This window comes from Xyrauchen texanus, chromosome 12 (genome assembly GCF_025860055.1).
Source record: "Xyrauchen texanus isolate HMW12.3.18 chromosome 12, RBS_HiC_50CHRs, whole genome shotgun sequence".
NCBI lineage: Eukaryota > Metazoa > Chordata > Actinopteri > Cypriniformes > Catostomidae > Xyrauchen > Xyrauchen texanus.
The window spans coordinates 46,048,623-46,065,392 of NC_068287.1; the positions used below are offsets into that span (position 1 = coordinate 46,048,623).

A 16,770-nucleotide genomic window follows, 5' to 3' on the forward strand; every position below is an offset into this window, starting at 1 on the left:
GACATACAGGTATAAAAGGAGATGGCGTACACTGCTCATTCAGACTTGTTCAGCGCATGTGTTTGTGCGTCCAGTCACCTCGCTATTTGCGGCTGGAATTAGTTGAGACAGTTGGGTCATCAGGCTGGAATGATAGGTAAAGCTGCAATTCATATGCAATAATCAGTAGGTTGAGTTCATTACTTGGCCAGTTGGAGTTGCCAATTCAAACACACCAGTATAAGAGTGCGAATGCAGTCAAGAGTGTACAGACGGTGCGCACATATTTACGGCAAAAAAAGAAATTCTAATAATTCAAAAGCCCATTTTGTGTGTATGTAACCTTTATATATCAGGCCCCTGGTACCTGTGAAGTACACAGAGACGGAACTCATATGGTGCATCTCAATCAGCTCTTGATCATAAGTCAGCAAACTGGTCATGGAGTTGGCCATTTCTAAGGTTGTCCCAGTCACAAAATTGGTCCATTGCCCTGAAACAGTCACTCCTCAAAAATCCCAGAATGCACCGTAAAAACCAGTGAGCATCACAGGTCTCTGTGTTCCCTTACCAAGTGAAACAGATATGTCAGAAATATATCACTTATATAGACAACTATTTTATCCTCTCAGTCTAATAATAATTCACTCATATATTACAATAATATTCAACCTGAATGGGTTCTAAAACACAAGTGTGTGAAGTTGTAGTTGTTGCACACTGTTTATAAACAGCACCTTCCAAGGACTTCTGAGAACAGAGCTGAAATTGCGATGCTACTGCCGGATTAGGCAAAACTGTCTGATTCCATTCAGTGCAAGTCATCAGAATAAGGTAAATGCCCTGGCTATTGTAATCTATTGCAGGGGTTCTCAACTGGTGGGTCGCGACCCAAAAGTGGGTCGCAGACCTGTTTTGGGTGGGTCTCGGTAAGCTGGTCAAAAAAATAAAAAATATTTAATGTGCGTCTCATGTTTGATTGGTCTTTTATTTTGAAAAAAGGTTTATTTTGACAGGCATTCGTCAGAGACGTGTGGTAGTTTACTATGGTAGCCATGGTAACCATCCTGTCTTTACGTTGTTTTGACATTCAGATTCGAGATGGCGAAGCGCAAATATGACCCAGACTATTTAAAAAATGGATTTTCGTACATTGAGGATAAAAAGGGACAGAAACCCCAGTGTGTGCTTTGTAGTGAAGTGCTTGCCAATGAGAGCATGAAACCGTCCAAACTGAAGCGCCATTTAGAAACCAAACATCCCGCATCGAAAGACAAGCCGGTGGAGTTTTTTCAAAGACGTCTCCAGGAGCTGAGGGCATCACAAAAGTGTCTGACAGCGTCTTGCTCCAAACAAGAACAAGCTCTTCGGGCATCTTACCTAGTAGCTCACCACATTGCAAAGGCCAAGAAACCCCACACAGCAGCCGAAGAGCTCATTTTACCTGCTGTAATGGATATGGTAAGAGAGGTGCTTCCACAAATGTCCTGGTTAGGTGAAAACTTTATTTTGAGTGATTTTGACATTGATTTTATTCACTTTTGTACATGCAGTTGTCATGGTCCTCCTTAGTTTCTTATTAATTTGCTCTGAATAGAGTAAAAATATCTTGTTATGTGGCCTTATTTATTTAATTAACTTTTGTACATAATGCGGTTGTCAGGGTCCAGTTAATTATTAATATGCTCTGAAATGCACGTTGCACGGGATAATATATGCATGTATGTAGGGTTATGTTTTTAAAAAGATGATATATGAGTTATTATCAACAGATATTTTTGAAAAATAAATTTTGTTGGTTGAATTCTAAAAAAGTGGGTTGCGACTTAATGACCATGGGAAAATGTGGGTCCCAGGGTGGGACCAGTTGAGAACCCCTGATCTATTGTGCTGTAGGTGTTTTAGGTTTAGTTTTAAAACTGAATGATATCAACATTTAACATTATTATATATTTTTTTATTAATTAGAAGATTAATTCCATGTAGGGATACATGCAGTAGTCCCAACAAGCATTTTCTTATTTTAAATGAAACTGTGTTTTTCAGTTGGTAGATCTTATTGAGTTGGCCATTTAAAAGTAGATCATCACACAAAAAGGTGTCGGCACCCCTGCTCTACAGTATATCAACTACCTGCAGTCACACTGACTCCACTATTATATCATATTTCCTGTTATTGCAGTTTATTGTTTTTGTTTGTATGTGGTATCAGAGCAAATTCTACTGTATATCTGCAGCAAGTTTCTTCCTCATCTGAACATTTTAAGAAGATTGTCCTAAAGAGCTGATCAGAAATTGATGTTGTGATCATTATGAACTGTGATGTCAGAATATAAAGGACTTGATTTCCTTGAGGGGAACCAGACTCAGCAGAGGGAGCCCATCCACATCTATAAACCACAATATATTCATAACTTATATTCCAATGTAATAATGAACTGCCAACACAAACCTCAGTACTTCCAGTGTACAATGAGGACTCTTCAGTGCATCAGAGAGCAGCTTTACTCCTGAATCCTGCAGGTTTTTTTTTTTTTTTTACACATCAGAAATGCTTTCCTAGTTGTCAGAATCATTAACTCCGTAGGGAGTCCAGTCAGTTAAGAGAATAATGACCTCTCGCTGGCAGATGCTAGCTGATGATTATTTAAATTAAGCTTATAACTGAAAATATGAGGACATATACTATTTTAATATCTGATCATTTCTACTGAAAATCACTGACCTCAGTATCTCCAGTGTACAGTGAGGACTCTTCAGGGCATCAAAGAGCAGCTTCACTCCTGAATCCTGCAGGTCATTGTTACTCAGGTCCAGCTCTCTCAGGAAGTTTGATGATTGTAGAACTGAAGACAATCTTTCACAGCACTGACCAGTGAATCTACAAGATGCCAATCTAAACAAAGAACAAAATTATCAGAAAGTAGATTTATACAACAAACTATTCCAGAGTGAATACTCTGTGTTCCCTTACCAAGTGAAACAGATATGTCAGAAATATATCACTTATATAGACAACTATTTTATCCTCTCAGTCTAATAATAATTCACTCATATAGGCCTATTACAATAATATTCAACCTGAATGGGTTCTAAAACACAAGTGTGTGAAGTTGTAGTTGTTGCACACTGTTTATAAACATAAATGTTTTTGTAATATGAAAAAACATAATTCTTCCTTCCTTGTGTATTTAAAATGGTCCAGAAAACATGATTTCATTATTTGTAACGTAATGTTTATGTCTTGCTTTAAAGATTTTGAATCTACTTGGCTACAATGGCCATTTCAACATTTCAACAATGGTTGAAATTATGTTACTCTGATTAAAAAAAATTACTCTCATGACATTTCAGAGCAAATACATAAATATTGAAATATAAATACATAAAAAGGCAGAACATAATTAAGATATACTATACCAGGGGTGCCCAATACGTTGATCGCGATCTACCAGTCAATCGCAAAGGCAAAGCTGGTAGATCGCACAAAATTTTAATGTACTTTCGTTAAATTTTTATAAAAATAAATATAATGTCTTTCCTTCTTTTAGTTTCTGTCTGATTTGCACTTGTAAGAGTAAATATTGACCAGGTGAGGTTTTGTTTATTCAGTTGCCATGACAACTAGGTTTAGCTGAGATGCGCTTTCCAAGGACTTCTGAGAACAGAGCTGAAATTGCGATGCTACTGCCCGGATTAGGCAAAACTGTCTGATTCCATTCAGTGCAAGTCATCAGAATAAGGTAAATGCCCTGGCTATTGTAATCTATTGTGCTGTAGGTGTTTTGGGTTTAGTTTTAAAACTGAATGATATCAACATTGAACATTATTATATATTTTTTTATTAATTAGAAGATTAATTCCATGTAGGGATACGTGCAGTAGTCCCAACAAGCATTTTCTTATTTTAAATGAAACTGTGTTTTTTCAGTTGGTAGATCTTATTGAGTTGGTCATTTAAAAGTAGATCATCACACAAAAAGGTGTCGGCACCCCTGCTCTACAGTATATCAACTACCTGCAGTCACACTGACTCCACTATTATATCATATTTCCTGTTATTGCAGTTTATTGTTTTTGTTTGTATGTGGTATCAGAGCAAATTCTACTGTATATCTGCAGCAAGTTTCTTCCTCATCTGAACATTTTAAGAAGATTGTCCTAAAGAGCTGATCAGAAATTGATGTTGTGATCATTTTGAACTGTGATGTCAGAATCAAAAGGACTTGATTTCCTTGAGGGGAACCAGACTCAGCAGAGGGAGCCCATCCACATCTATAAACCACAATATATTCATAACTTATATTCCAGTGTAATAATGAACTGCCAACACAAACCTCAGTACTTCCAGTGTACAATGAGGACTCTTCAGTGCATCAGAGAGCAGCTTTACTCCTGAATCCTGCAGTTTTTTTACACATCAGAAATTCTTTCCTAGTTGTCAGAATCATTAACTCCGTAGGGAGTCCAGTCAGTAAAGAGAATAATGACCTCTCGCTGGCAGATGCTAGCTGATGATTATTTAAATTAAGCTTATAACTGAAAATATGAGGACATATACTATTTCAATGTCTGATCATTTCTACTGAAAATCACTGACCTCAGTATCTCCAGCATACAGTGAGGACTTTTCAGGGCATCAAAGAGCAGCTTCACTCCTGAATCCTGCAGGTCATTGTTACTCAGGTCCAGCTCTCTCAGGGAGTTTGATGATTGTAGAACTGAAGACAATCTTTCACAGCACTGACCAGTGAATCTACAAGATGCCAATCTAAACAAAGAACAAAATTATCAGAAAGTAGATTTATACAACAAACTATTCCAGAGTGAATACTCCACAGTTAGACAAGAAGTATTGTGACAGTCACTGAGCCATTTATTGTTTCAATGTCTGATTATTTCTACTGAAAATCACTGACCTCAGTATCTCCAGTGTACAGTGAGGACTCTTCAGTGCATCAGAGAGCAGCTTCACTCCTGAATCCTGCAGGTCATTGTTACTCAGGTCCAGCTCTCTCAGGGAGTTTGATGATTGTAGGACTGAAGACAAACTTTCACAGCACTCATAAGTGAGATTACAGTCTGCCATTCTTTAACAGAGAATGAAATAAAGCACAATAAGGAGATTGTATATTGATCAAATATTGAACATAGATCTTCATTGATCCAGCTGTCTGTAAGAAAAAGCATATGGACAGGAGCTGGAGTGTGAAAGTTCATGTTTATTTTTTCTTTAAACAAAAATGTATTGCTTTTCAAAAGTATACAACAGTGTGTGCAGAACAAATGAAATCATTTATAGTTTGTACATCATTGTTCCTTTGTTCCCCCTTGCCACCACTCCTTCCTTATGCATTCTGGCCTCTGACAGGTTTATGCACAATATCAAGGAAGTAATAAATCCAGTGTGACAAAGTGAGGAAATGTGGGGGTTGCCAGTGCAAAGCAAGCATTTTATGTTCAGAAAGCAACACTTGTTTCTGTTACAATGATATACTGACAAATAATTCATCTTTAAAACCATTTTGTGCATGAGTTCCTTCTGAATTGACTGATCCCCCCAATTTTATTTAAAGCTGAAGTATGTAATTTCTTTGCAACTACCATCAACGAATGGACTTGCAAAAATACAATTTGTTTTCAAAACAGCTTTCTGAACAATTTGAATGCATTGCTGGTATGTACACTGCCATGTTGTTTACATCACTGCATGGCATTCTGAGTTATAGTAAAGATGTTTCTAAGGGTGCTTCTCATTTCTAAAAATGTACATCCTCGATTCCTTTCCTGACTTTTTCTCGTTTCATACCTCACCCTCTTAGGAAATAAGGAATGGATGCAAGGAAAGAAAACAAGGACAGAGGAATCAATTTGAGACATTTCCTGACCAATAATTTGTGGTTAAGATCATTAAAAGATTAAAGGTGCAGTATGTAACAATTTTCATGTAATATTCACCTTTTTTGCCACTATGTGAATGGCTGTAACACAACTTAAAAAATTTGCCCCTCCCAGACTTCCTAGGTTACCTATCCTGCGTGCTGCTTTTGCCAGGAAAATCCAAAGGATGTGATAGTTATGTGCACTCCCGAGAGCCTTGCCTCAGTGCTTCTCTTCCGATATTCAACAGCGACAACAAACTGCAACACTAGGTAACTATCTTAGAGATTGAATCCAGCAAATGTATGGCTCCTAGCACAACACCGACTCCTACACAAACTCAGAGTAAGCCAAAAAAACAACATTTATCTACTGAATCCCATCTGGCTAAGCGGGAACATTATCGTGGTCGAGCGAAAACTATAGTGAATATTGGCAGGCCATTTGATTCCTGGAGGGACCTTCGTTCAGTTTTGGGGATCAAAACCGACCCACAATTGGCAAAGCATGTGAAATATAGTGCCATAAGGATTGATCTCATTTTTGCTAACTTGATCTTGGCTGCTAATGCTGACAGATTGCAAGCTACCTTGCTTCGTAACTGTCAAATAATTTCAATGATCTTCTCTTTATACTTAATGTCAGTTATACAGGATATATTTAAGCAAATATGCTGGTTTCTGATTCGTAGTACAACATATGACATACAAAACATACAATAGTGCAACAGTAACTGTCTGGTATAGTTCGGTAGTGTGTAGCTGTATGTGTAGATCAGTATGTTATGTTAGCTGATAAGTAGTTTTAGTTTAGTCTCAAAAGTTTGTAGTAAAACAATCTCAACAGTAATTTTAATTATGTTACCTCATCTATCAGTATGATGCCGGTGGATCACGTTCAGTCTCTTTGTACGTTACGTCATTGTTTTGGTCGATGCTCGCTTTCGTCCCTATGGAGTGTGTTTATGTGCTTGAGCAACAGGTAGCAGCTGCAGTTCACTTAATGGCCACATGTGTCACTAACAACAAGGGTTTCTGAATATTACATTCAGCACCTTTAATGTTTTGCCATTTTGGGAAATTTGTAATTTTTTGTCCAGGAGTGTACAGCCTATGATTGACATCAGAAAACATCACAGCATCGCTGTATCAAATTTAAACAGTTATGGCTGTAAATGTTTATTTTGTGATTGTTTGAAATAGAATAAAGAAAACTATTAGAGCAACTGATTCATTATTAAAACTGTTTCAGTCCCTCTATGTTGGTAAACAGCAGCGTGAATCAGGAATTACTGAATTTGAATATGTGACCAAATTTCTCCTCTTCTCAGTCATTAATTTATGGTTCTTTGTCCTTATGTCTTCAGTTTTCCACTTGAAATTAAGGCATACTTTAATAATTAAATGTATTTCCTGAAAACGGTGCAAGAGACATGACATTCGTTAATATCAACAATATCTACACATGTTGCAGACACACCAAAATAAATAAAAGTAATAAAAAACTGTGCTTCCCCACAGCCATCACTGGAAACAACACTTTGTTGTGTGTTTGAACCCCACATGGTGCACTTAATGTTGTACCTCTGTTGATTTTTGACACTTTGTATTGTGATAACTATAACGTTGGCCACTGCAACAGTAGATGGGCTACAAACAGCAGACGATCACATCAGGATCCGCTTCTGTCAGCCAAGAACAAAAAGCTGAGGCTGCAGTGGACACAGGATCACCAAAACTGGACAGTTGAAACTGGAAAAGCATAGCCTGGTCTGATGAATCTCCATTTCTATGGAGGTCAAAATGTGGTGCCAAAATCATGAATCCATGTACCCAACCTGCCTTGTGTCAATTTTCTGCTGGTGTAGGCCATTCGCCTCAGGGTTTGATGTGTTGAGCATTCAGAGATGCTGTTCTGCTCACTAAAATTGTACAGAGCGTTTATCTGAGTTACCGTAGCCTTTGTCAGTTCGAACCAGTCTGGCCAATCTCTAATGACCTCTGTCATCAACAAGGTGTTTACGTCTGCAAAACTGCCCCTCACTGGATGTTTTTTGTTTTTGGCCCCATTCTGAGTAAATTCTGAAGACTGTTGTCCATGAAAATCCCAAAAATTCTCAAACTAGCCCGTCTGGCACCAACAATCATGTCACGCTCCAAATCATTGAGATCACATTTTTTCCCCATTCTGATGGTTGATGTGAATATTAACTGAAGCTCCTGACCTGTATCTGCATAATTTTATGCACTACTGTCACATGATTGGCTGATTTGATAACTGCATGAATAAGTAGGTGTTTTTTCACAACGGACAGCACATTATTAAATAAACAAGTTTTTGTGTTGTTCTCGTGAGCAGCTCTGGTGGAAGACAGCGAATGGATCTTCAGATGGCACTCACATCTCCGTCTCCACGAGTAAACAAAACCTCACGATTAACACGGGAGACACGCGTGTACAGTTCAGTATAGATCTCACATTATATGATGTGACTGACAACTAGTTGTCCAGAGTGGCTCCGTTCACACATCTCGTTCACTACACACTCGAGCAAACTTCATAGAAAACACACCTGAGGTAAATTACTTCATCAGTACTCTGGTTCACAATGACTGGTTCGTAAATTTCCCTCTCCACTTCCTGTCAAGTGATGTGTCGAAGTAGACTTATTCCCTATGCTGTCTGAAGTGCCCTTCCAACTGAATATAAACGTTCCCTTCTCACTTAAGACGGCTAAATACCATGTGAAGTTCACTTCGCGGGACACTATCGGTCGACTGGAATGCACCCAACATTCTGATTTACAAATATTACAATTTCCAATTATCTTTTAAGTTGAGTTCAGTTTTCACCCATAAATTATTCCTTTATATGGGTTTTTTCACTATTTGAAACAATATATGCGTCAGCATTACACGTGCTTATATGTGTCTCTGATGACTTTGTTTTGAATTTCGAGGGGAGAGTCATCATTCATGTGTATTTCTGCATAATAAAATGCAACAAAGTAAAAGAAGAAAAAGAAAGCACTAAAACCAGGTTCTATTAATTACACTTGCATTTAATCGGAGCACAAACAAGACGTTTAGAAGAGAAATCTCAGTTATTTTATCAAGTAGACACCTGCATTACGATCTTCAGCTCCCTGAAATTCATTGTTCAGATTCAGATCGGACGTAATTTCCTTTTAAATCTGCACCCCTACAAATAGCCTGAAAAGTTTAAATGAGTGTTTTAGTGCATCGGTTGATTGACAGGTGAGTAGATCATGAAATTAATTCACAAATTCAGAATCAGGAGGCGCTAAAGTCCAACGTACCGTTTCTCTTAATTATATCTGCATTAAATCTAGAACAAACATATTTAAAGCAGAATTAAGTTCTTAAGTAAAATAGTCTACATGTATTACAAGAGCTTCAAATGTGGGTGAATGCCATCTGTGCCCCTGTATGTGATCAGACACACTGAAGAAGTTTAGTGGAGTTCTGGCGTATGAACACTGCATGTATGCGCTTTCAATCATTTTTAATAGCAGGAGAAATTTCACCAGTATAAGTCTCATGCCAGAGTTCACGGTCACTGAAACATATTTTATTAACAAAACTGTTTTTATTCACCTGACACCTTTTACAAAAATCATCCAGCTGATACTTATGAAGAGATTGTTATCAAGTCGGGCAGGAATCAGTTTTAGAGTTTTTAGCACACGGGACAAAGTACTTCTAGTCCCTTTAAAAAGACTGTGAGACTGCTATGAAGGGGACTGCTCTTGGTGTCCTTTGGACCTTTGTGCCTCCCACAATTAAATGTCCCCCTTGTTTTCTTTTGCAGAAGAGTTCAATTAAATCTCCGCTCGACCATAATTGAGGATAATAATAAATATCTGGATATAAAATTCAGAATCCGTCACATGAAATAATCTTTACTCCAGTCTCTCTTTAGCCCCATCAGTATTGCATCGGAATGAATCAGACTCATCTCGTTTAAGGGGCGTGTCTTCATGGGGGCACCTGCGGACTCATCCATGTTCTCATTGTAATTCAGTTGTATAGAATTGAGAAGATCAAGACCTCTTGAGATGAGACAGGCCAATTCAACATGTTAACATGGAGACATTGTGTGTTTAAAACTAGCATCTTTTCATGTAAGGTTATTTATATGTTAGATAATAGTTTAATATTCAGGCATTTGTGCCTCTAATGCTTTAAAAAACAAAAAGAACATCATATTCACTGAATGCACCATTTATGTTTTTGTTAGAGGTCTGCACGTGCCTCAAGTTGAAGCCCAAACCCGACCCGTCTCTGATTTAAGTGCGTCTATGCGGCTGTTTTTAAACAGTGCACGCTCTTTCTGGACTCCTACAGGTTACCCCGAGACCACAGGACTGATGAGAAAAACTACAGTGGAGAGAGACGGTCTGGAATAAATGAATGTCACACATCTCTATTTGTGTGATTTGCACCAGGAGAAGACAGACAAAAAGACCAGCGTGACCAGTAAACACAACCTGTAGACCAACAGTCCTGTAAAAGTTAGCGTCACCTTTAAATGTCTGGTTAAGCTAAATCTGGGCCTTTCTGTCGGATCACACACCCACTGACAGGATGGAGGGAAAAGAGATCCAGCAATCTTGTTAAGTCATTTATCAAAGTAACACACTTTGTCATTCCACTGAAAGTTTTGGACTCAAACTTGAAAAACTGACCTGAACCCCACCTGCTACATGACAGTTTGCAGACCTCTAGTCTTTGTGGTTAAGAACAAACAGAGCATCAGATTTGTAGCGTACAGAGTCTGAATTCACTTCAGACAGACAGAAGAACAGATTGATGATCTGTCAGCTGAGCTAGTTTCATCTTCATCATGATGTATTTTGATCTTGTATGCAGCACAGGTACACATAGAGCATCAGCACTGTATCATGTCACAGTCAACTGCAGGTAATCTCATTATCTTGTGTGATGACATTAATGAATACTCACAGAGCTTTTCTGCACTTCACAGCTGGTATCAGTCGTCTTCTGCCCTCATCTGATGTGTTGTATTCCTTCAGATCAAACTCATCCATCACCTCCTCTGACATCTGAAGCATATAGGCGATCGCTGAACATTGAGCAGGAGAGAGTTCCTCCTCTGAGTGTTTGTCTGATTTCACAAACTCCTGAATCTCTCTGGACAGAGTCTGATCATTCATCTCCAGCAGACACAGGAACAGATTGATGGATCTGTCAGCTGAGAGAGGTTCACCACGCTTGATTTTATATTTAATGCTCTGTGTGATTTTCCTGATGCTCTCTGAACTGTTCTCGGTGTGTGTCAGTAGATCCTGTAAGAGTCTCTGATTGGACTCCAGTGAGATGCCCAGCAGGAATCGCAGGAAAAGATCCAGCTGTCCATTTGAACTCTCAAGGGCTTTATTAACTGCTGCTGTTAGTAGATCATACAGAGAGTTTCTTCTAATGTATGATTTATATCTATAATCCAGAAACATCTGCAGTGATTCACTGTTCTTCTTTAAATGTGAGTAAAACACAAAGAAAGCAGCCAGAAACTCCTGAAAGCTCAGATGAATGAAGCTGTAGACTTTCCTCTGATGAATCACAGATTCCTCCTTAAAGATCTCAGTGCAGATCCCAGAATACACTGAGGCGTCAGTGACGTCTATGCCGCTCTCTTTCAGGTCCTCCTCATAGAACATGACATTGCCCTTCATCAGCTGTTTGAAAGCCAGTTCAGCAAGTTTCACAATCACTTCTCTGTTGGACTGCAGGAGTTTCTCTTCATACTTCTGATTCCTCACATTGATCTGAAGGAGCAGGAAGTGGATGTACATTTCAGTCAGAGTTTGAGGGATTTCTGCACTGTCGTCTTGTTTCAGGATGTTTTGAAGCACAGTGGATGAGATCCAGCAGAAGACTGGTATGTGGCACATGATGTGGAGGCTTCTTGATCTTCTAATGTGTGAGATGATTCTGCTGGCTTGATGCTCATCACTGATTCTCTTCCTGAAATATTCCTCCTTCTGAGGGTCATTGAATCCCTGAATCTCTGTCACACGCTTGATGTATTTGGAGGGATCTGATTGGCTGCTGCTGGTCTGGAGGTGATCCAGATGAGAGCAGAGGGAAGCAGATCTCCTTTGATGAGGTTTGACATCAACACACCCACTGATGAAGTCTCAGTCACATCAGGATCTTTCTCATTGTCTGAAAACTCCAGTTTAATTCTGCTTTCATCCAGACCATCAAAGATGAACACAAGTTTACACTCATCATAAATCTTTGAGTCCAGATCGTGAAGTTCAGGATGAAAGTCCAGCAGAAGTTTGTGAAGACTGTACTGCTCATCTTTAATCAAGTTCAGCTCTCGAAATGGAAGCACAAACATGAAATCTACATCCCGATTGGCCTTTCCCTCGGCCCAGTCCACAATGAACTTCTGCACAGAGACTGTTTTTCCAATTCCAGCGATGCCTTTAGTAAGAACAGTCTTTATTTCTTCTTTCCTTCTTTTCACCTGCTTATATCCTGGTTCAGGGAAGGATTCAAAGATGTCATTGCAGTAGATTGGAGTGTCTTGATGGTGTTGAGTTCTGGGTGTTTTCTCCATGTGTAAAACCTCATGTTCTTCATTCACCCCTTCACTCTCTCCCTCTATGATGTAGAGCTGTGTGTAAATCCTGTTCAGGAGCGTTTGATTCTCGTGTAGTTTGATTCCCTCAAATAAGCTCTCATACTTGTTCTTCATGCTGGTTTTGTGTTTGTCTTTGACTGTCTGAAGAACATCATCTACTGGTGGATGAGAATCCTGCTGCAGGTCTCCAGTCACATCATCTCTATTCACACGGCAGAAAACAAGGAGAAAAGAAACTGATGAAAGAAGAACATCAAATATCTTCATACACAGAGATGAAGATTTCTCATTTAAATCTACAGAAGTGTAATTGACTCATTTCAGACACAACATGTCTGTAGCTGTTGTCATCTCACAGAAAGAAAAACAGCAGGTCTGAAATGTGCACAAATATTTGACAAAGGAATAATTGATGACGGACCGTTTATTTATTGAAAATAACAAACATCAAAAGTTTCTCGTGCTTTTATGATTTTTTCTGGTCTGATTTCATCACTGTATTATAAAAAGTCTGAGATGATCTTGTGTGTTTTTAGATCAGGTCGAGTTTAAAGGACTGTTGTGTTTTACTCCTGCATTTCAAACGCTTTCTTAAAGTATGGATTGATTCATTAATAACACTGTATTTTTCTCTGTACATATGACTATGTTTATATTTCAGTCTGATGTTGTGAATACAGCATGTGCTTCATAATCTTAAGATATTGTTTATTGAATCACATTAGTATAGACACTTTCAATTTCTGTTTTTGTCCATACAATGCCAGTGAATGGGGTCCAACACATTCAAGCACCAAAAACAATATAAAGCAGCATAAAGGTAATCCATTAGACTCTAGTGGTTTAATTCATGTCTTCTGAAGCGATAAGATCAGTTTGGGTGAGACACTCAATTTAAGGTCTTATTCATTAAAATCTTCAGCTTATCTTTACTATGTGCATTCATGAGTGAAGCTTGTTCACACGTCCTCATGCTCGACACATGCACTGTATGTGATCATGTGATCTCACTGCTTTCTGTCGGTTAGCATCCAGGAAAAGCACACATATGCACCATACTGAACAATAAACCAATTAAGATCTAAATCTAATTGTGAGTGTACAAACAGCATTGTACAGCACATTGATTACACTTGTTTTTAAATGTGCTCTAGAAATAAATTGACCTTGACCTTCTGGTTGTATTAAAACCATGTTAGTTCTTGCATGAACATGAAATTACGATCGCATCAAGCGTGAGGATGTGTGAACAAGCTTCTCTCGTGAACACACATAGGACAGCTAAACTTTTACCGAATAAGGACTTAAATAACCAAATATTGGTCTGTTTCTCACCCAAAACTGATCTTATCACTTCAGAAGACATGGATTAAACCACCTGGATTACCTTTATGATGTCTTTATGTCCTTTTGGAGTGTGAAAGTTTGGTCCCCATTGACTTGTATTGTATGGATATATTCACATCTCCATCAAAATATCTTTATTTGTGTTGTGCAGAAGAAAGAAAGTCATGTGAGTTTGAGATGGCATGAGGGGGAGTAAATCATGAGAGAATGATCATTTTTGGGGAGAACTATTCCTTTAACACAATCCTTCATGAATTTCAAGTGTTATTGCTTTATAATGCACATGTAATGACACCTGACCTCACTGGTGTACGCTCATGAGGTGTGTGCATTACACAGTGATTGTAAACAAATGTACATATCACATGTATATATGCATGACAGTGACATATAATCAGTATCGATCCATTTGATAACATTTATTTTAACTGTTGTGTTATTTTTAACACTGGATTCTTTCTAATCGCCCCTCAGACTGTGATGTACACGTTCATACTGTCAGTCAACATGAGAGTCCTCACCTCACATCAGCACAAGGAGCTCCTGAACTGAAGTTAAGTGGAGGATCCATTGACCCGTCACTCTTCATGGACACACAGCTGGATTCAGGAGATTCTCCATGAATGACACTAAAACACAACAACAAATAAACACTGTTTTAAAACTACAAACTCTCACAAACACTCTTTTCCTCTCATCAGTTTCTCAGCTTTACTTTTTTCAATATTTCTCTCTCTTCTCTAAAAGAGCTCAATTCTTCTTTTTCAGTCACAGGTCACTTAGAGAAATTGACTACTGAGAATATTTGTATTTAGGACAAGAGAAAGCAGCACACTGGAGATTACTGTGCACACAGTCCTAACATGAGGCTTCTGAAATACACCAGCTGAACATTGATGATTCTCACACACCTTGTACATTTATGGAAGACAATAAAAACAATAATGACACAAATATATTCATGTATTCATATTAAAAGGCAGATTGTCATGGTTACACACAGTAACTGTTTGGTAATGTTTAATGGACAGTCCTAGTTCAACATTCAGCATTTTCACTTCTTCTTATTAAAAGAAGATTGTGGCAGGGCGGATGGTGGCACCTAATCAGGCTAATTAAGCCCTTGAGAGGGATAAAGGCCGACTGGAGACAGCAGTGCGACAGAGAGAGAGATTTAAGGGCAGCTGTCCGACACCTGTGTGCGTTTGTGTCTTTTTGATTCTGTTAATTATTAAATTATTATTTATATTGTCAAGCCGGATCTCGCCACCTCCTTTCCATTAATCCCTTTACACTGGTGCTGAAAACCCGGGAAGGAAGAGGGATGCTCCGTAGTAGAGTTCTCACCACTATCATCCACCCCAACGGACCAGACACAGCCATCTGCCGGGGGATGGAGCAGCCCAGCCGCCTGGGAGCGGACGAATGCGAGGGGAGAAGGCGGTCCCGGGAGAACCGCTGCCAGGGGCGGGGGAGACTCCTTCTGTTCCCTGAGAACGCAGCGGGGTGTTCCATTCGCCAGGGGTCGGAGGACTGTCTCCGATCCACCCGGGAAAGCACAGCTGTCGTCCAATAGAGGTATCAGAGAACCGGCGAGTAAGTGTTTCTTTTTTCCTCTCTCTCGCTGCCGCTCCTTGTTGGCCTTTCCCTCTCTTTTAAACTGTACTGTATTGTACAACTGTATTGTTTTCGCTGTTACAGTGAATACTAGAGATGCACCGATTGCAATTTTCTTGGCCGATTACGATTTTTGCAAGTGTGACCTGCCGATACCGATTTTTTCCGATTTCGATTTTCTTTCCAAGAACTATTATTGACCACATATACAAACAAAATCTACCTTTCTTCAATGCAACATTTTATTTTCATAATAAAATAAATTATTAAACATTACAATTTCCCCCAAACTGCACTAAGTTACAGGATCTTCTCTCACTTAAACAACTCTCAAGATAAAGTGCTCTGTGACTAGAAAGAGGTAGAAATAACAATTAACTGCAAATAAGTTCATTTATATAACAGATGTCATTTTCCAAATTTTTTTTAAATGGACCTTTTTCTCTTTATTACATTTACATTTACATTTATGCATTTGGCAGACGCTTTTATCCAAAGCGACTTACAGTGCACTTATTACAGGGACAATCCCCCCGGAGCAACCTGGAGTTAAGTGACTTGCTCAAGGACACAATGGTGGTGGCTGTGGGGATCGAACCAGCGAAATTATTACTCGTCTAACAAAACAATTCCAAAGATCAGAAAAACTGAAGTGTCCAATACGCTCAACTTACGTTATCCCGAAGCAATACCGACACCTTTTGCAATATGTGTCGCACTAATTTTAATATCGGGCACGGTGGGAAAAATTACGTTACTCAGCGCATTAAATCACAACGGCACAATTTGTATGCATTTAGCCTGCCTCTGCCATCCAGCACCCCACTTCCCCTCTCCCGGATTTGTGTACCCAAATGTTGACAGATAACAAACAGGCTGCGTGTGTGACATGACACGAGATTAAACAACTCGGGCAACACGACGTGGGAAAAGTACCTCCTACTCTGTATCGAGGAAATGTATCAAATTTCTGAACCCTCTGTCCTCAACTATGGAGAACGGCTGGTCATCCAGGGCCATGAATTCCATCATTTTCCTCGTAATTGCTTTGGTCTTTTCGCTGCTCATACCAAGGAAAGATAGGAGAGGCTGCTGACTTGTGGCTGGCTCTGAGCTCTGGCTAGCTTTAGCCGCTTTCCCTTTTTTAGCTTTTTTTTTTTAAATTGTCATTTTCAGCTGGGAGATGGTATTTTAAATGTCTAAATTAGGTTTGTTGTTCCGAACGTTATTGTGGTGGTTCCCCCACGGTTTTCTTTGGCCTTACAATTATTACACTTTTCAAACTTTATGTATTCTAAACTCACACAGTGAA

The 16,770-nt window shown here is 39.0% G+C and overlaps 2 protein-coding genes across 3 annotated transcripts in view; both read right to left on the reverse strand.

Moving 5' to 3' along the window:
- Positions 1-16,770, reverse strand: part of LOC127652423 (protein NLRC3-like) — a 170,897-nt gene that overhangs the window by 150,559 nt on the left and 3,568 nt on the right. The window lies entirely within an intron of this gene.
- LOC127652414 (NACHT, LRR and PYD domains-containing protein 3-like) overlaps positions 1-16,770 on the reverse strand; it is a 252,794-nt gene that overhangs the window by 77,429 nt on the left and 158,595 nt on the right. The window contains 6 exon segments of the mRNA XM_052138536.1: positions 2,705-2,875; positions 4,580-4,750; positions 4,899-5,069; positions 10,844-11,939; positions 11,942-12,696; positions 14,363-14,470. Coding sequence (XP_051994496.1) covers positions 2,705-2,875; positions 4,580-4,750; positions 4,899-5,069; positions 10,844-11,939; positions 11,942-12,696; positions 14,363-14,470 — 2,472 coding nt within the window.